The sequence below is a fragment of the Crotalus tigris genome, unplaced genomic scaffold (assembly GCF_016545835.1).
Source record: "Crotalus tigris isolate CLP2741 ecotype Arizona unplaced genomic scaffold, ASM1654583v1 scf7180000017764.6130737, whole genome shotgun sequence".
In the NCBI taxonomy this organism is placed as follows: Eukaryota; Metazoa; Chordata; class Lepidosauria; order Squamata; family Viperidae; genus Crotalus; species Crotalus tigris.
The window spans coordinates 5873697-5894622 of record NW_024096618.1 but is presented as its reverse complement, the minus strand read 5'-3'; the positions used below and the strand labels follow the sequence as shown (position 1 = coordinate 5894622).

At 43.2% G+C, this 20926-nt stretch overlaps 2 protein-coding genes across 4 annotated transcripts in view; both read right to left on the bottom strand.

Annotated features, from left to right (window-relative positions):
* ARHGAP8 (Rho GTPase activating protein 8) overlaps nt 1-6958 on the bottom strand; it is a 45628-nt gene extending 38670 nt beyond the window's left edge. Inside the window, exon 1 of the mRNA XM_039341366.1 lies at nt 6429-6958. The gene's annotated coding sequence lies outside the window, so the exon portion shown is untranslated. The remainder of the gene's footprint in view (nt 1-6428) is intronic.
* Nucleotides 6959-14878: 7920 nt separating this feature from the next.
* PRR5 (proline rich 5) overlaps nt 14879-20926 on the bottom strand; it is a 91463-nt gene continuing 85415 nt past the window's right edge. For all 3 annotated transcript variants that reach the window (XM_039341370.1, XM_039341368.1, XM_039341369.1), the window contains 2 exons: nt 20630-20768; nt 14879-18152 (listed from right to left, as the gene is read on the bottom strand). In XM_039341370.1, the coding sequence (XP_039197304.1) occupies nt 17614-18152; nt 20630-20768 (678 nt within the window). In that variant the 3' untranslated portion in view covers nt 14879-17613. The remainder of the gene's footprint in view (nt 18153-20629; nt 20769-20926) is intronic.

The window sequence follows — 20926 nt, the reverse complement described above, 5'->3', positions numbered from 1 at the left end:
TGAGCTATATAGCATGAAAACCTATGGTGTTATCATTCAGTAGAAAAAGAAAAACCAATTTAGAATGACCACTGTTTACGTCAAGATTGACCTCAAAACTTTTAGGTTGTGTTGCCAACTGACAGCTGATTTGGAAAGACAACTAAGGAAAACAGCAAAAAGAACTGAATATGAGTGGTAGACTTCCAGAAGACCAAAATGAAAACAGAGGAGTGTTTGTCGACCTTGGAAACAATGCAGGTGAGTCAAGCATGGTCCTAGATAGTAAGAATCCTGATTAGACAACATGGTTAGGGAAGGAGGAACCTCTACACCAGTGGTTCTCAACCTTTTTAATGCCGCGACCCCCAACCGGTCGTAAGTTGAGGACTACTCAACCGGTCGTAAGTTGAGGATTACTCAACTGGTGCAGCACCGTTTGCAGAATGGGACTTTTGGCGGGCTCAGCAGGGCAGAGACAGCCTGGACAATTCCTATTGGCTTTTGAAAGCCAATAGAATTAGATCTATTCAAGAGAGTCTATTCTATTGGCTTTCAAAAGCCAATAGAATAAAAGGGAGTAGCACAGCTAAGGAAAAGGGGGAAAAAATGGTGGACTGCGTTGTTTGGCGACCCCTGTGAAATGGTCATTCGACCCCAGATGGGGTCCCGACCCACAGGTTGAGAACCACTGCTCTACACAGTTTCTCCAGGGATGAAATGCACCTCCACTTTCAGAAACTTGCACCGATTGTACCAGACCTTTACTTGATTGAGAAACAGAAAAGTCTACAGTGAGGGGTCAAAACAGTCAAGATAGTGGCTTACAAGCCCCTTTTAGATGAGGAATGTGTTCACATCTTGACTTTTTAGATTTCCCATCATGGTTGATCGATGAGACATATATATGACACCCTTATGGATGTCCTTTTGAGGAAGAATAATCAGGGAAAATCATCAGTCACAAGAGTCAATCTGGTTTTTGAGAAGTAATTTGATCAAAGAATTGTTTGCAAGAAAAATTTGTGCTTTAAGCAAAGAGTAGGATATTTCCCAATCACCTTTTCTGAACCGTACCAGTACATTTAGCAAGACTGTCGTGATATGCTCCTTTACGGATATTGTAGTAACCATTTTACAGGTCTAAGTTGGTCTGTTAGAAATAGACCTCCTTTACAGATTGTTTCAAATTCTGCCCGGCTATATTTATGCCTCTACTAAGAAGAATTGTCTCCCAAGACTGGAAAAGATGAATTTTGGTTTCTCTTTCCTCAACTCAGCAACTGAACCTCAAGGCTTGGCACATTTGTCTACACCCGAGCCACAGATATTCGCCACTATTGCAAACTGGGTGATGTTTCCAGGCTAACCAGAATCTGGAGCAAAACAGTTGCTGTGATTAGAGGATACAACAACTAACCCCATAATGCAGGATTTCAATCCCACAGATCCTACTTTCAAATTCAGTTGTAATGCAAGCTGTTGAATTACTAACATACAGGTATTATGGAGATGAATGAGTAGCATTGTGCCCCTCAAGGTTTCTGTGGTAGACTGCCAATGCTTTTTACAATTGCATTATGGTGGGAATTATTTATCTATATGACAGAAAGAAGTTGCAGCATAACAAGCTTTAAAGTTTTATATTCTGAGATCTTGAAAGCAACAAGAATTCAGCAGATGCGTGGAGATACTGTAAATGTGGAGAAGAGAACTTGGTATCTTTCACATTAACTATGGAAAGAGAGAGAGAGAGAGATGGAGGTATAGGTATAACATCCCCCCAATCAAAACTCCATCAATTTTGCAAATTTCAGGTGTTCTAGTGCAGTCTTCTCAACCTCAGTAACTTTAAGATGAATGAAATTCAATTTCCAGAATTCCCCAGCCAGCATGCAGGGGAAGTCTACCGCATATCTTCAAGTTGCTGAGTTTAAGAAACACTGCTCCAGCGTACAGTACACCAAATATTTAGAGCTATGTGTCTGCACATGCAATACATCAGGAAGCTATAACAAGGTAGGCAGAGCTGACAGCACAATTGTGGATTTAATTATTCCCACAATTAGATATATTTAACTTTCACTCATTGCAAAAGATCTGACAGCAGATTTACTTGACAAAATTAATTCTGACTGTCAGCCAAACTCAACATTACTAAGTCATAGATTAAACAGTTCTGTGTGGAAAGAAATTAGGTAAATACATGCCATTGTAAACTATCCTGATTAGTTTATTTTTGAGAAAGATGACAAATAAGATCATATCTAACCACTATAAAGGAACTGTCTTAAATTAGCGCTTTTCGAACTTGGCAACTTTAAGACATATTGACTTCAACTCCCTGAGCATGCTCATTTAGGGTATGCTGGGAGTTGAAGTCCACTTACCTTAACAAGTTTGAAAAACATTAATCTAAACACTTGAAAAACACTAATCTAAACACACACACACAAATTGTTTGGGGCAGTCAGATCTTATCCTGCTGTCCACCTTGGAACAGTCAATCAAGACTGGAGAATGCACGAATCAAATTTTACCTCTACTGTGGGGCTCCAAAGAGGAGGCTAATTGTACTTACAATACAGGTAATCCTTGAATTATGACCACAATTTCTGTTGCTAAGTGAGGCATTTGTTAAGTGAAGTTTGCCCCATTTTACAATCTGTCTTGCCACAGTTTTTAATGGCATCGTTGCAGTTGTTGAATTAGTAATGTGGTTGTTAAATGGATCTGGCTTCTCCATTAACTTTGCTTTATCAGAAGGTCACAAAAGGTCATCATATGACCCTGGAACCAGTGATGGGATTCAGACAGTTCGCACCACTTCGGCAGAACCGGTAGCTAATTTTTTTTTGCCCAGGCCCAGAATGGATTTCCGGAAGTGGCATCCACACAGAGAACCGGTTGTTCATGTATTTGAATCCTACTCCTTCCTTCCTTCCTTCTTCCTCCCTCCCTCCCTTCCGGTGGTAGGATTCAGCCAGTTTGCACCACTTCAGCAGAACTGCTAGCTAATTATTTGTTGCCCAGGCCCAGAATGGACTTCTGGAAGTGGCATCCACACAGAGAACTGGTTGTTCACGTATTTGAATCCCACCACTCCTTCCTCCCTCCCTCCCTCCCTCCCTTCCAGTGGTAGGATTCAGGCAGTTCGCACCACTTCGGCAGAACTGGTAGCTAATTTTTTGTTGCCCAGGCCCAGAATGGACTTCCGGAAGTGACATCCACACAGAGAACTGGTTGTTCACGTATTTGAATCCTATTCCTTCCTTCCTTCCTTCCTTCTTCTTCCCTCCCTCCCCTCCGGTGGTAGGATTCAGCCAGTTTGCACCACTTCAGCAGAACTGGTAGCTAATTTTTTGTTGCCCAGGCCCAGAATGGACTTCCGGAAGTGGTATCCACACAGAGAACTGGTTGTTTACATATTTGAATCTCACTACTGCCTGGAACCCTGCAACCGTCATAAACATGAGTGAACTGCCAAGCATCTGAATTTTAATCACGTGAACATGGGGATGCTGCATGTGAAAAATGGCCACAAGTACTTCAAATGCCGTTGTAACAAACTGTTGTAAGTCAAGGACTACTTGTACATCCTTAATATGATCCTCTTGATAACTGTATCTTGATGGGGGGGGGATTTTATTGTTTATTTCAGGGTTTCCCAACCTTGGCAATTTTAAGATTTGTAAACTTAATTCCCAGAATTCCTCAGTTAGCCATACTAATAACACCTCCCCCCCCAATGTCCATTTCTTCTTGCTCTGCCTTATTTTACAAACATCTGTTTTTAATCCTAGGCTCCATCACAAACTTCATCTTTGTCCAGTGTGTTATGTGAAGGGAACTCCTTTGCAAGATCTAATTTTAAATTACAAAACAAACACAATCAATATTCAGAGCAGATAAGAATCCTTGTGCATATGGAATAAACTCATGCTGGCTCTAATAAATGCTGACTTTTCAACTCAGCTTCTTGATTTGAGTTTTTACTCTCAGTTTGCATGTTGATGTTCTTTTAATATGTCTTTAGTTTTTAATATGACCTGGAAGTAAGTGCGGCCAATTTTTATGTGATTTCATGATTTGTGAGTGTGCCGATAGGTCAGCTACAATCGGAAATCTCTATATATTGCTGATTGGAAAACTTTATGGACTCTTTGTAGGGACTTTTTGCATACAACTAAACAAATGAATTTATAATTGATTGCTTTGATGGTTAGACAAGCTAGATTATAGAGAGAGTCCCAATGTAACTTCAGAGAAAGAGATAAATTTATAATTGTTCCTATAACTGAAGCCTCTTCATCATTTTTCTCTTTTCTCATTTGTTTCTGTACTTTTCTATTTACACTTCACCTTCTCTTTTAATTATTCCTTTTTCTTTTTTTCCTTCTTATTCTCTTTGAGTTAATTCCTACTCTTATTTTTTAAATTTTCAATAAAACTGTATTTAAAAAAAACAACAACTACAGACCAATCTGGAGAAACATCTAATTTAGCCACTACTAAGTGGAGGTCCTTCAGATATGTTCAAACTTCAACTTCCAAAAATCCCCAATCCTTCAAAATATGTGAAGAGCCTTGTGTCTGTTTTGCATGCATTGACACCCTTGTGTCTGTTTTGCATGCATTGTATGGTTAAGGTTTGGTTGTAATCGAGATTACCATCTTGACTTTTCTGACCCTCAGGGTGATGGCGGGGGGGGGGGAGATAGGCAAACCAATCCGTGATCCACAATTCTGCTAAGGAAGAAAAATCATTTTCTCTATTGGCTGCAAAGCCAAAGACAGAGGGAGTACACTCACCACTCAGAATACCAAATCCCCTCCCCTAATTGTTCAGGGCGTGGCTACAGAGGCAGGGAAGGACTTGGCAAGTCGCCAGCCAATCATGTGTGTGTGTCTGGGGGGGTGGCTTATGTGGAAATCAGGACAATGTGACCCCTACAAAGTAGTTTCTGTTGTTAAGTGAGACATTTGCTAAGCGAGTGTTGCCCCATTTTGCAACTTTTTTTTGCCACTCTTGTTAAGTGAATTGTTGCAGTTTGATTAAGTTAGAAACCCGGTTAAGCGAATCAGGCTTCCCCATTGGCTTTGTCGGAAGGTCGCAAAAAGTGGATCACAGCCCCGGTCATAAATACGAACCCATTCGCCAAGCCTCTGGGTTTTGATCACGTGACTCTGGGGAGGCTGCAAAGGTCGTTAAGTGTGGAAAAAAAATCGCTCAGAAGTCACATTTTGCAGTCCCGTTGTAACCTTGAACGGTCACTAAACGAACTCTTGTAAGTCGAGGAAGTACCCTACATGCATACTGGACCCTTAATCTGATGATCTGGATTTTTATATATATAACTTTCTCTGCTCAAAGCTGGTTGACAATTTGTGGCTTGATTGATTGCACAAGGTGAACGTAACTGAGTCCATTTCAGCTCCTGGTGACTTCTGGGCCATCCATTCTTGGTCAAAAATGGATGAATTTTTCTTTCCCAATCTGACCTATAATGTTAGGGTTTCCTGGTGGTCCTCCATTCAGTTACTACAGGCAGGCTGGTCTGCTTAGCGTCAACGCCCAAATAAGCTAGGCAGATGTTCCACCTGCTAAGGGTTTGCCAAGTACAAATAGGGCCATAAATATCTTTTTTCTTCATCTTTTTGGGAATGATGCTCAGTTTCTTATTTTTATGCTATTCAGAGAGGATTGCCAATGATTAGCTTGTCAGAGAGCCAGAAAAACTCTTTAAGATTGCCTTAAAGCAGGGGTAGTCAACCTTGGCTCTTTTATGACTCGTGGACTTCAATTCCCAGAATTCCTGAGCCAGCTTAGCTGGCTCAGGAATTCTGGGAGTTGAAGTCCACGAGTCATAAAAGAGCCAAGGTTGACTACCCCTGCCTTAAAGTCAAACATTGATGGTGAGTTACAATTTCTATGAAATCATAGAGCAGAGGTCTTCATCCTTGGCCCTTTTATGACTTGTGGACTTCAACTCCCAGAATTAGAACTAGTCTAGGCTACAACAGCAGATTCCGGAAAGCGGGAGAGACTCCAGGCTTGGCACCTTCCAGTTTCCTTCTCCCTGCGCGCTCTGCCTTTGGTTTCGCTCTTGCCTGCGCCGCCCAGTTTCCTCTGGCCACCTTCCCGGGCCGGGGGAGACTTTAACGTCCCCCGGGTAAGGGGCCTGTTCCTGGGATCTCCCCCTCCCTTCTTGCGCGGAGCCCCCGTTTCCCAAAAGCCCAGCGCCGGGCCGAGAGAGGGCGTGGAAGGCCCTCCGCAGCATTGTCCGCTCCGGCCGCGCTCGCCCCCCACATCCCAGCCGCCTTCCCAAAGCCCAGGCTCGTTCGCTGCCCGCCGCCACAAGACACGCGCAGGCCGGCTCCGTCTGCGGGGACCGAGGAGCCGCCCCGGCCAGGAAAGGCAGCGCGTTCGGCCCGCCGTTTTCCCTTACCTGGCCAGCCCGCGCCGCCCCAGGAAGGAGGAGGAAAGCAGGGCCGCCGGCCAGGTGGGCGCCGCGGGAAGTCCTGCTCGCGTGGAGGGAGAAGCTGGCCGAAGGAGGCGGGACGGCGGTGGCCCTGCCTTCGCTGACCAGGCCAGGTGCGGGGCCACCTGTTTCACCTGGAGATCCCACCTGCCCGGGTGAGATGTGTAGCCGCCGCTCTGGGTTACCAGCCTTCCTGGCAAAAGCCGAGCTTGGTTTCCAGGAAAGCTCCCTCGAGGTCCAAAGGTGAGCTTGAGCTTCCTTTGCCCTGCTCAGGTGACAGCACCTAGGTCGACCAGCTTAGCAGGATCAGACACATCAGTGCTTGAATGGGAGACCACGAGGAAACCTTCAGGCTGACAGGCTAACCCCAAACCACCCTGGGACAAGATTGGTACCCACCATTTGGGGCCACGAGAAGCCACCAGGAGATGGGGTGTGGTCAAAAAAGTCAGGGGAGCTTTTGTTTCTACTTGGAAACCGCTTCTGGGCTTTGTACTTGAGGTGAGGGAAAAAAATGGTATCATGATTTTGGTTTTACCGATTAGACCAGGGGCGTCAAACTGCTGCCCCCCCCCCCCCGGCCAGATGCGTCATGCCAAAACTGCGCCCACCCCCATTGCCAGCAATGGAAAAAAAGTCACAATACATCGCAACACGTTATGTGACATTGCAAGCTTGACACTCCTGGATTAGACTGATTTGCCGATACAGAAATAGTTAGTGCATGCTCTTACAGAAAAGTAAAAAGTTGAGATTTGATTTTAATGTCTGATTTTACTGCAACAGAGAGAGTCGGAGGTCAATGCCTTTTGTTTCTCCCCCTCCTTTCTTCACACCTTTTTTGTTTTCCCTTTTGCTACTGTTGTCCCCCTCTATTTGCTTTTGTATTTTCACATTTTATATTATAAATGAATAAAACTTAATTAAAAAAAAGTCCGGGGAGCCATAATGGTGTGATTAAAGCTCTGGCTGGCTGTATTTTTATTTTTGTGCCGCACACATAAAACTGTTGTGGCTGCCCTCTTAACTTTGGACCACACCACACAGTCGCCACTGCCTGGACTTGAGAATGTCTTAATGGCATTGTTGTTTGCACAATGGTCCCTATGGTTTTTTTTGGGGGGGGGAGATGGGGGAAGAAACTTGGGGGATGTTCTGGGGCATGGAATCTAGGCGTTGAGGTGATTTAAGCAGCAAGCTGCCTTTCTCAGGTATGCTTCCCATCCATGATTAATTTACTCATGGCGTATACAACTGGGTTTTCTTGGCCTACATCAGGGGTAGGCAATCTTGGTTCTTTTATGACTCGTGGACTTCAACTCCCAGAATTCCTGAGCCAGAATGTCTCAGCTTGGAAACCTCTCCCTTTCCCCTCAGCATGGCTGGCTCAGGAATTCTGGGAGTTGAAGTCCACAAGTCATAAAAGAGCCAAGGTTGCCTACCCCTGGCCTACATGCATACTGGACCCTTAATCTGATGATCTGGATTTGTAATATATACAACTTTCTCTGCTCAAAGCTGGTTGACAATTTGTGGCTTGGTTGATTGCACAAGGTGAACGTAACTGAGTCCATTTCAGCTCCTGGTGACTTCTGGGCCATCCATTCTTGGTCAAGAATGGATGAATTTTTCTATTGTCCTCCTCGTTTTTCCCAATCTGACCTATAATGTTAGGGTTTCCTGATGGTCCTCCATTCAATTACTACAGGCAGGCTGGTCTGCTTAGTATCAATGCCCAAATAAGCTAGGCAGATGTACCACCTGCTAAGGGTTTGCCAAGTACAAATAGGACCATAAATATTGTTTTTCTTCATCTTTTGGGGAATGATGCTCAGTTTCTTATTTTTATGCTAATCAGAGAGGATTGCCAAAGATTAGCTTGTCAGAGAGCAGAAAAACTCTTTTAAGATTGCCTTAAAGTCAAACGTTGATGGTGAGTTACAATTTCTATGAAATCATAGAGCAGAGGTCTTCATCCTTGGTCCTTTTATGACTTGTGGACTTCAACTCCCAGAATTCCTCAGCCAGGCATGCTGGCTGAGGAATTCTGGGAGTTGAAGTCCATCAGTCATAAAAGGACCAAGTTTGAAGACCCCCGGATTATAGAGTAAGAGAGTTGGAAGGGACCTGTGAGGTCTTCTAGTCCAACCCCGTGCTCAGGCAGGAAACTCTATCCCATTTCAGACAAATGGTTATCCAATCTCAGAGGTCTTCAGACTTGGCCCTTTTGTGGACTTCAACTCTCAGAATTTCTCAGCTGGGCATGCTGGCTGACGAATTCTGGGAGTTGAAGTCCACCAGTCATAAAAGGGCCAAGTATGAAGACCTCTGTCTTATACTCAGTATGAGAGTATAAGAGTATAAAAGGTTGCATGGATCTTAGAGAGCATTTAGTCCAAACTTTGCCCAGGATGCGAGACTCTTATCACTAAAACATTTTGGGGTACCAAGAGTCAGTTCATGGTTGGGATGTAGCTTCAGTCCAATGCTTTATTTCATTGAATCTCCATGTTTGTTTTCCAGAAGGTTGTAGATCCCATTACATGTTGGACTGATGATTTTAGAGCAGTGTTTCTCAACTTTAGCAATCCAGTTGTGAGGGGTTCAAGTCACTCTTTCAGTGCTGTTGTAACTTAGAATGGTCGCTAAACAAATGGTTGTAAATTGAGGATTACCTCAGTGGTGGGATTCAGCCAGTTCGCACCACTTTGGCAAAACCGGTAGTTAATTTTTTGTTGCCCAGGCCCAGAATGGACTTCTGAAAGCAGCACCCACACAGAGAACCGGTTGTTCACATATTTGAATCCCACCACTGGATTACCTGTATTTCGATTTATTTTTATATTTGGTTAGCTACCCAGAGTTGCTAGATGAGCAGCTCTAGAAATCAAATAAATAAGCTAAATTAATATTCACCTTGGAATGATACACTTCCATATGCTTTACCCATCAAATAGCCAATTATTTACCTTAACTCTTACTGTTCTGTGGCATCATTTCTTCAGAGGCACCCAAAGGAGTGGGGTGAAATGTGCATTAAAAAAAAAAAAAAAGCAAAATGGCGGCTGCCATCTTGATTTTTTTTTTTTACACATAGCCTACCTACATCGTGGAAACCATTTTGCTTATCTTTATTTACATGAATGATAAAAATAAAATTTATTATTCCTTTCTTAGCTGTGTCTTAAATGCCAATGACGTGGTGTGCACAATGTCATATTGTTTTTTTGGAGTAGAGAGAGAAATTTTGCTTTAATCCTAGGTTTCCCAATCTCAACAACTTTAAGATACGTGGGCATCAACTCCCAGAATTCCCCAACCAGCCATGAGATGCTAACTTGGGAATTCTGAGAGTTGACGTCCGTGCATCTTAAAGTTGCCAAGATTTGGAAACTCTGCTCTAATTAGTCAAGATTTTTGAACTTGTTAATGGTGGCCATGCAAGCTTTTTGTTTAGATCCTTGATCCACAAGGAACCTTGTCGCATCTCATTTCTCCATCCATTATTTCTGTTTTCCTTTTATCCATTTTTGCACATTAACAGCACCACAGAAAATATATATATGGATTTTCAATTCCCTCCCAATGGATCTAGAATTAATTCTTTAACTTAATTTGAAAGGGGGGTTCTTAACCTAGAGTCCAAGTACCCAGAAAGGATAAATTTCAGGAGATCTGTGAACTTAGATGGGGGAAAATAATTCACCTTTATTTTAACTAATCTCGAACTGAACGTAGCATTTCATTCAAAAAATAATTGGTCAATAATGTAATTTATGGCTACTAGACTCCAAAAATATTTTTAATTTCAAGAAATCTCATTATTATACTTTATAAAAGGCATGTTATTTATTTCATAGATTAATAAAGAAGTGTATGAATTCCAATTCCAGTATGAATAAGCACACACATTAATGAATTATTGTTTTAACCATTTATTAAATGGAAAATAACTCCATTTTATGGAGGCAAATATTTCTAGACACAGCATAACAGTTATGTTTGCTTTTTCTTTCTGGGTTTGTTGGGCCCAGGAACTTAATCCCCAAAATGAGATTTGGTTTAAGACAGACATGTCAAACTCGTGTATCGGGACTGTTTTGCCATTGCTGGCAATGGGGTGGGTGCGGCTTCTGCGGGCTGGCAGTTTGGCACCCCGGTTTAAGACAATGTTTCTGAACCTTAGCCATTCTAAGACGTGTGGACTTCAACTCCCAGAATTCCTCAGCTAGCATTGGTATTCTGGGAATTGAAGTCCATACATCTTAAAATGGCTAATGTTGGGAAAGACTGGCTTAGGAAGACATTCAACAGCGGGCAGGGTCAAAGAAGTGAAAAAAAGGTACCCATCATTCCACATATTACATAAATAGGCTATCACTCCGCCTATTTTTGTGTAAACACACAACCCACATAAAAAATGGACGCAACTTTGATCACCCTATCATGACTTCTTTGACTTTGATCACATTGCCATGACCTTTTTTTTTTTTTTACCATTTCCTAACATTCAACCAAACTTGAAGTTGAATCAGGACCATATAATATAGGGCCTCCTAGATTTTGACCTATAGACATCAATGGAAGTTTTCCCGCTATGTTTGGTGCTAAAGTAGATGAACCAACCTGCTGATTAAAAGATGACAACCAACCCACCTTGATGTGAATAGAAACAAATGATGGCTTGATGAATGATCAAGAGATTGCAAGCTGTTGTAATTGCAATTAAAGCTTTGCAACCAGCCAAGAATTATCTGCTAACTCAGCAATGCAGCTCGCATTGAATTTCTCTCCTCATATCCAAATACAAAAAACTGTAATAGACCAAGAATAATGGAACATAATTAAAGCTAACAATGTCTATCAAAACTGCCGCCCTTTGCTTTGGGCATGAATTCTGCCTGTTTGGCAGGCATGTATTTAGATGCAGATTTCCTGGCAGGCAAACGCATGGGTAAGGAAAATATTGATTACATAACCTTGTCTGTTCTGCAATGCTTGCAAACCACATTGCAACTGGTCTCTCTCTCCCTCCCTCCCTCCCTCCCTCCCTCCCTCCCTCTCTCTCTCTCCTCTCTCTTTGTCCAGCCCAACACCAGAATGACCTGCTCCCCCCACCTATGGTTCCCTAGAAAGGCTCATACTGGTTTAGCATCTTGTTCTGGGGCTTCCTAAGAGGTGTTGAAAACAATGACCCAATACGCCTCTGAAGGATGTTCATTTTTAAAAAAATAACTCTGAGCAGATGCCAGAACTTGGAGGCCATCCAGTTCAAATCCATTTACTCAGTGGTGGGATTCAACCGGTTTGCATCAGTTCAGCAGAACCGGTAGCTAAGTTTTGTTGAGTTCGGAGAACCGGCTGAATACACACGGCTTCTGGAGGCCTCGGAGGTCTGGAGTAGGCCTAGAATGACCCGCCGAAAGTGCATGGATGCTACTTCCAGAAGTCCGTTCTAGGACTCGGAGGCCCAGGTCTGCATCCACACACAGAACCGGTTGTTCAGGTATTTGAATCCCACCACTGCATTTACTTCAGGATCTCCGAGATGACCATCCATCCTGTCTGAAGATCTCCAATGAGGAAGAACTGACCACTTCATGTGGCACTTGTTCTATTGGCTGGCAGCTCATGTAGTCAGGGAGTGCCTCTTTAAGACTAACCTGAATCTCCTTTCTTTGGAGTTTCAATCCACTTGTTTTGAGCCCAAGTGCCTTAGGCAACACAAGCACTCTCCCTCTTCTGTGTGACAATCATCTAGACCAGGGTTAGGCAACCTTGGCTCTTTTATGACTTGTGGACTTCAACTCCCATAACTCCTGAGCCAGCCATGCTGAGGGGAAAGGGAGAGGTTTCCAAGCTGAGCCATGCTGGCTCAGGAATTCTGGGAGTTGTATAAAAGAGCCAAGGTTGCCTATCCCTGATCTAGACATTGAAAGACTGCTACAGTATCTCTCCTTTTACTTAAAAATACTCAGATCCTTCCACCATTCCATGCATGGTTTGGTTTCCAGATCCCTCCCATCTTGGTGGCCATTCTTTGAACTTAACTGCAGTATGTCATTGTCATTTTTGAACAGTGACATCAGAATAAGGCCCAGTATTCGAACTGGAGCCTGAGCAGAGCTAAGTAAAGAACCCCATGTCCTGTTAATGTTTCCCGAGATAGCATTGGCCCTTTCAGCAGCTGTCTTGCACTGCTGGCCACCCACAATAGAAGTGAAAGTGTTCAGAAGGAACAGAGAAGGAATTCTACATAATTGGAACTCAGAAATAGTTTTCAGTTCCTTGCAAATGAAATAAATCTCAACACTCAGGGGAGAAAAGAAAGCTTGGAGGGGAGCCCTTGAATGCAACTGTGGTCTTCAAGAACAGTCATGGTAGTTGGGGATCCATGACTGTAAAGAACTGAAACAAAGGTTCATGACCCAGGTACCTCTTAAGGAACATGAGAACAAAGCAACTACCTCTTTTGTTTGCAGTGATGGTACTGTAAGAGGACTAAAGAAAAAAGAGTCTATGTTAGTGTTGAAGGAACGAATGTGAGGAGGGAGCATTTAGTTGTTCGAACACCTGGGAAAGCAAAGACAAGGCACAGGAATGGAGTCCCTATACTCTGGGACAGGCGTAGGCAACCTTGGCTCTTTTATGACTCGTGGACTTCAACTCCCAGAATTCCTGAGCCAGCATGGCTCAGCTTGGAAACCTCTCCCTTTCCCCTCAGCATGGCTGGCACAGGTATTCTGGGAATTGAAGTCCACGAGTCATAAAAGAGCCAAGGTTGCCTACTGGCCTAGGCCGCTTTATGACTCGTGGACTTCAACTCCCAGAATTCCTGAGTCAGCATGGCTCATCTTCGAAACCTCTCCCTTTCCCCTCAGCATGGGTGCTCAGGAATTCTGGGAGTTGAAGTCCACAAGTCATAAAAGAGCCAAGGTTGCCTACCCCTGCTCTGGGAGATGGGTCAATCAGCAAAGCTGCTTTTGTCCAGATGGGAGGGCAAGAAACAGGGCTGTGGCCAGAGTCCAGACCAAGCACCAAACCAGCCTCTTGCCAATCCTCTGCTCTCCAACTGGGATCTTAAGTTGGCATAAGAAACTGCACCAAGCGAGACACACAGATTGTCCACAAATCTACCTGTTTGGGGTAAAGTATTATACAACCATATATTGCCATTCTGGGCCAGGCGGAAGATGCCTGTGGAGGCCATGATGGCAGTGATTCATGCCAGTGAAACTGTACAGTTAAGACTACCGCAACACACTCTCTATGGTACTGCTTTTGAAGATGATCCAGAAGCTGCAGTTAGTCTAAATGGCGATGCCAAGGTTAAGCTGTCTAGCACCAGGGTGGCAGCCATTACACCCATAACCATAATTTTCAGGCCATATTTAAAATCAACCCATCAACTCCCCCTTCAGGGCCACCCCTTCCAACTGGAATCAGTTCCTCCTGTCCTTCACCCATCAAAGTCTGGGGCCAGTGGAGACTTGGAGGCAGTCTTCTCACTAGGGATCCCAACATTGTGGACAACCTATGGCATGTGGTTCACTTGACCCAAGTTTTCTGACCTTCTGTATAAGCAGTTCAAATTATCATGTCCTGACAGATGTGTTTGTGCTTGGTGCTCTGGACCATCTTTTAAACCTTTTGTATGTTTGTGTGTGTTTGGACTATTCCCTTTGTGCTGTTTGAAATTGTTCTGCTGGCAGCAAGATCTGACTGCTGGCACAGGAATACGAGGTAATTTGAGGGCTAATCCACATGGAGCTCCGTTTCCATCTGTCCTGTTTGCCATCGTTCGCTCCCTAGAGACTAAAATGGACAATCTGAAACTTGAGCTGGCCACGAAAAAGGAGTCTATATTGGAGGTGGTGACCCTTTGAGAGCTCTATGCAACATTTCCTTTTGATGTATGTTGATTGGTGTACAAAGTGCCAATAAAATTATTATTACTACTGCTACTATTAATAACAATACCATACGGCGTATAAGATGACTTTCGCAAGAGGTAAAATCGGCGCCGAAGTCGGGGGTCATCTTATACGCCAAGTCATCTTATACGCCGGAAATTACGGTAGTTTCTGGCTTATAAGACTTTCTAGGCATGTGACTCGGCATCGAAGACGGGGTCGTCTTATACGCCAGGTCGCCTTATATGCTGGAACATACGGTAATAATTCATTTGGGCAATAGTTTCAATGCTATGAATTAAATATTGTGTTGTGGGTGTTTTGGCATATATTTTTTGGTTAATGTGCTTGTGTATTTTATTCACACTGCTATAAACCACTTTGGGTCGTCTCCACTGGGTGGTCAATCATATGTAATATAGATAAATAAATTAAGATGACATTGATAAAAAAGTCCTTTCTGGTTTCTTTTGTTTTAAAAAAAAACACTCTGGACACACAGGCTCTCAACCATTCAGTAGCAAGCACATTATTTATTTAAATTAGTTTTACAAATTTCACTTGATTGATGAAAGATGTGTGGATGTACTGAGAATCATTAAAAATAGTAGCTGCTATAAATCAAATTCTATTATATTTGGAACAACTTTTTTAAAATTAAACCCCTTTTCTTCCTTTTGCAGTCTATAGACACATTTTAACTTTTGAAGAGCAGGATTTCATTTTAAGGAATTGTTTGGAAGTCATGAACATGGTTGTTAGCTTGATGAGAAAGGTAGTTTTTCTAATATTAATTGCCATTAAAACAGTTTCCTATTCAAGAAATCTTATCAAGGCAGTAATGAGGCAGAAAATGACACTTTTCCCCAACATGAATGCTAGGAATGTTTTCACACATGCATGTATGTCGGCTGTAACACCGATTTGCAAATAGGAATGACTGCTGATTAAGCACCACATATGTACTATTTTCAAGTCATCAAATACCACTTTAAGCTTAAAATTGTACACTTTAAGTATAATGGAGATCTGTAAATAACCTTTCCATCAGCAGGACTCAAGTTCATCATGCTTAATTTCTCTTACTACTTTCACTATGTCATAGAGGTAACTAATTTTTTTTGTATCCATTATGGCAGCTTGTCATGAGGTCAGTTCTTATGGTCAGCTGTCTGATGCTTAGTAATATCCCAGATTTGCTTTTCCAAGGGCCCAAGCTGAGATTCTCTCCTCCTTTGTAGTGGTTGGGCCCCAAAAGCACGTATCTACCTTATTAGTGGCAGTATCCTGCGCTCTCTAATCCTGCTCTTTCTGAAATAAGTCAGCTCCAACTTGTCAGGATTCAGCTCTTTTTGTGCATTCAACCTCTGGCTATGACACCATGAGATAAGAATAAAAACACCCCCCCAAACCCGTCCTTACTTAATTCCTGGAAAGGGAAGCCATTAACCCAGGCAGCTGTGAAGTCCTCGTGCTCTCTTGTAATCCAATTCAAAGAATTGGATTTCCTCTCCTTTTTAGTCCATCCGGTCCTCACATATGATTGGCGTTCTTTGCATTCCTGCTCAACCATTTCGATAAGAGTAAACTAGAATCTTCCGGCCACTGAGACCTGACAGAGGGGACTTCATGACTATTCTGACTCTTCTACAAGTCCCAACAACACAATGGTCTTCTCCTTTGAGAGACGCTTAACACTGCAAGGGCTGCACAACAAGAGGGCCATTCTGAAAACTGGCCATGGCTAGGACAGCATGGGCAAACAAACGTGATGGTGCCACCATTGCTTGCACATGAGAGACTAGATACATGCATGTGCATACATATGGGCATGTACACACCCGAGCTAATCCCAATTCATCATTCACCGGTGCCTGTGCTGCACTTGAATGCCACAAGCTGTCTATTTCTGTCCTAAACTATCACACTGGGATTTTGAGAAGTCATCTATGTTCTTTTCTACACCAGGAGCATCCATTAGAAGAATAACTGGATTCAACTTTTCTTTGATATATATATCACTATCCCTCTTTTCTTTTGTAATGCCGAAGAAAAATAAAGTTTACCCAGTTTTGGCTGTTCTAAAATTCTAGAGTGTTGTCTCTTAATACGAGACTCTTGTAGACAGATTATGTCCATTTTAAGTTTCTGTAGCCTATGAAATATTTTACTCCTTTTTGATGGGGAGGTGAGACCATTTATACTTAAAGAGTATATTCCAATTTCCTCCATACTTTTAATTATTTCGGGATCTCAATCTTCTAGGTGAGCTTGTCTGTCTCTGATCTTTAGGTCTGACGTCTTCCTCTAATTGCGTCTTTTTTAGTAACTCCTTCTGTTTGCTTAGAAGTCTCTGGAGTAAACGTTCCTTCTGGTCTCTTAAACTCCGTATCGCCTTTCTCCAAAAAGGTGCTGTGATTATTAAAAAATTCCTCTGCTTGGAATGGGGTGTCCAATCTATATCTTTTCGAGTCCCCAAAAAATCAGTAGCCCTTCTGGAATCAACCATCTAAAATTTACCCTCAGTTTCCTTGTTAAAAATTGATAATCTCTTCAGTCTTCCCTTATTTTTCTAGGAATCTGTTTAAGAACCACAAGCTCTTTATCTTTATACTTCATAGGTTGATCCCTTACTATTCTCAAAATTTCATCTCGCCGATTTCTTTTAAGAAATCTAATGTGGATCTCCCTGGGCACTCTGTTCCTTCTTGCGTAATTGGAATTGACTCTAAAAACCTGGTCCAACTCCCTATTCATTTGGTCCTTTTCCATTCCAAATAAATCCGCCAGTAGTCTACTTGATAGTCTTCCTCTACTTGGTTCTGGTTGGCTGACTCCTGCAGGAAAGGAGAATGCTGAGGAAATCCAAACTGGAAAAACACTGGGAAAGAAGGCAATCATGGGAGGCAAATCACATCCCGAGGGGGCACTTATGAAGGACATTTAGGGAGATTGGATGTCAGACAGTATCTCAGACTGGTTATCCTTTGTGGCTCAGTTCAGCCTGGATATAAAACCTAAGCTCCATCGCTACCCATAGCTCAGCCTGGTCACGGATGGACCTCATTGTGACTTTATGAACTTAGCCTAAACAGATGCAACCTGACCACAAAGTGGCGCCACCATTTCCCCAAGCCAGGATTATCCACATTTCTCTGGGGGGGGGGGGAGGTCATCCTCTTTCTCTGACTTGGAAGAGTAGGCAAAAGAGGCCGGTGGGCTTGTAAAGCACAACTCCTTCAGACCACGCTTTGTCTGTTCACATCCATATTGTACCCCGGGGAGCCAGAGCAGTGTTGGCCAAAATCAATGAAAATTCCATCTGAATCGGAATCAATCGATTCTAAAATCTGGTCCACTATGTTCTCAGGGCTGGCTGTGGGAGCAATGGCGAGCAGGTCCGAATCCTGGCCTAACTCAAATGCCCTGGCCGGGTGGTCTATGGGATAGAAGAGTCCTTTGGGTTGATCAGACACACATTGCACTGAAGCAGCCGAAATCCTCTCCTGTTCTCCTGATGGTGGGATCTTCATGGTAAGCATGGAGCCCTTGGACCCATTGTCTGTGATGGTGGTGAGATTGGAGTAGCCCGGCATCTCGGCGCAGGAGGTCATTTCAGAAACCGAGTGTCGTCGGATGCTGGAGTTGTTGGCAGACGCACCTTCTGTCTCATACTCGGCTACGGGAGTCAACAAAGGATTGTTGTAACTTTTGGATCTCACCACCGGATTCTTAGCAAGAATATCCCCCGATTTAGAGCGCCGAAAGAAGCGTTTTTCTGTTAACAAACACAGAGAACAATTAAAATTTTCACACTGTCCCTACCATGACAACCAACCCAGGTCTGTGCCAGGATGGTGACATCAAATCAGTATGTGAACCTCCTTTTCTGACACTTGTATTTCTTTTCCTGACCATTCAACTCCCCCGTGTCTGCCTGTATGACTGTGTCTCTTGGACATGAAACAAAAGAGCCTAATTGAAAGGAAGTGTCCTGTTACCTTTGCTTCCCAGTACTGTCTACATTCCAAACATGTTCAGTCTTTATGAACTTTTGGCCTCTGCAAATAGAAGCCTGGTGTTACTGTTTATTAGAGCAAGAATCATTGACTTCATTAGTTCAGTTGTATATTTTATCCTATTCTTTCACGAAGGAAGACATCATTTTGGTAGTTTCCTCTAGAGCAGTGTTTCTCAACCTTGACAATTTTAAGGCATATGGAGTTGAATTCTGGGAGTTGAAGTCCACATGCCTTAAAGTTGTCAAGGTTGAGAAACACTGCTCTACAGAAACTGGTGCTGTACATCCACACCATGTTAGCTTCAGGAATTTTTTCAGGTTGCCACTAGATGGCACTAGCTTAATATTGTACTTTTCCTGGAACTAAGTTAGATCTTTGGCAGGTGAGATGTTTGCAAAAGGATGTAACAACCGACTATGCAGCCAAGGATCTAATGGAGAGGCATTTTGGTTTTCTTCTCTTTTACATTCTCCCTTGTAGCCTCTTTTTCTCCCTACCTTATACACGAGAAGTTTCTACAAGCGTGTAGGTCTGTATATGTCTATCTCCTGTGAGAATCCATCAGAAAGAAGATAAAATTACCCCAGGAAAGAGATGGGTATTCATTTATTAACACCCCCCCCTCTTTTATTCCATACCCCCTCTTCCTGTTGTTTCCTCAAACAACAGCCCTGTGAGGTAGGCTGATCTACAAAGGAGCAACTAACCCCAAGTTCAACAGGGAATTCTTGTGGCTGTTGATGATTAGAATCTGAATTTCTCTACTCCTAGTCTACACTTTCTCTGCCACACTCTGATTCTTGGAGCCTCGGTGCCTAAGTGGGGATGAGAACCTCGGTCTTCCTGCTCCTACCATAGTTCAACACCTTTACCTCTGGCTCTTGGGCTGGGAGAGAGAGACCCTGGATCAAAGTCACACAGAAATTTTACATGGCTGAACAAGGATTGGACCCAGATCTCCTTGCTCCTAATCCAACACTTTCACCACTATGGAGTATCTCTCTTCCACTTGGAAAGCCTACTTGGTCAATTCTACAGTCCATGCCCTTCCTGAACAGATCTTCTCCATTCCAGGCACTGCAGTGTGATTTTCACACGCTTCACAACTTTGAAAGGTAAAAGAAGCAAGTGTATGGGATCAGGAAGGAGGTTTCAGGGTAGTTTCTGATATACGTTAAATATCTGATAAGAAATCTACTAACTCTTAAAGCTGGTTGACCTTGGGAGACGACATTGAGTACAGAGAGTACACAGTACAGAGAAGAGCAACAAAGATGATTAAGGGGGCTGGAGGCTAAGGCATATAAGGAAAGGCTGCTGGAATTGGGTATGTCTAGTCCAGTGGTTCTGGGTCGAACGACCATTTCACGGGGGTCGCCAAACAACGCAGTCCGCCATTTCCCCCCCCCCTTTTCCTTAGCTGTGCTACTCTCTTTTATCCTATTGGCTTTTGAAAGCCAATAGAATAGACTCTCTTGAATAGAGTCTAATTCTATTGGCTTTCAAAAGCCAATAGGAATTGTCCAGGCTGTCTCTGCCCTGAGCCCGCCAAAAGTCCCATTCTGCAAACGGTGCTGCACCAGTCGAGTAGTCCTCGACTTACGACCGGTTGAGTAGTCCTCAACTGACGACCAGTTGGGGGGGGGGTCGCAGCATTAAAAAGGTTGAGAACCACTGGTCTAATCTAATGAAGAAAAGGACAAGGGGGGGACATGATAGCAGTGTTCCAATACCTCAGGGGCTGCCACAAAGAAGAGGGAGTCAAGCTATTCTCCAAAGCACCTGAAGCAACAGGTGGAAACTAATCAAGGAGAGAAGCAACCTAGAACTAAGGAGAAACTTCCTGACAGTTAGAACAATTGACCAGTGGAACAACCTGCCTCCAGAAGCAGGGAATGCTCCAACACTGGAAGTTTTTAAGAAGAGACTGGACAGCCATTTGTCTGAAATGGGATAGGGTTTCCTGCCTGAGCAGGGGGTTGGACTAGATGGCCTCCAAGGTCCCTTCCAACTTTTTATATTATTATTAATTATTTATAATTATAATATATACAGGCTGTCAGATTATTATTACGCAGAATTAATAAATTGCTTTCTGTTACGTTTATCACTGTGCTGTTTAATTTTCATGGTACTTATTTTCAGCTGTAGAGGAATCTACCCCTGGTGGCAGGGAGTCGTCACACAAGTAAAGAAGATAACACTACCACTTGCCAAACTCTAGAAGTATTACCTAAAATGCAGGAGGAGTGAGCGAGAGCGCCATCCCTGGAGTACAAACCGTACGTCCCCAAGTAAGGGGAAACAACCTTCTGTAAGAGAGTTTCCAACTTCAAATAATCTTCAGTTACTCCTTTCGATTCATGAACACCCTGAAAGACCAAAAGGAGAACACTGCTTCAGTTTTTTTTAAAAAATCAAGTATAACCTGTTGGACCAGTGGTTCTCAACCTGTGGGTCGGGACCCCATTTGGGGTCGAACGACCATTTCACGGGGTCGCCAAACAACGCAGTCCGCCATTTCCCCCCC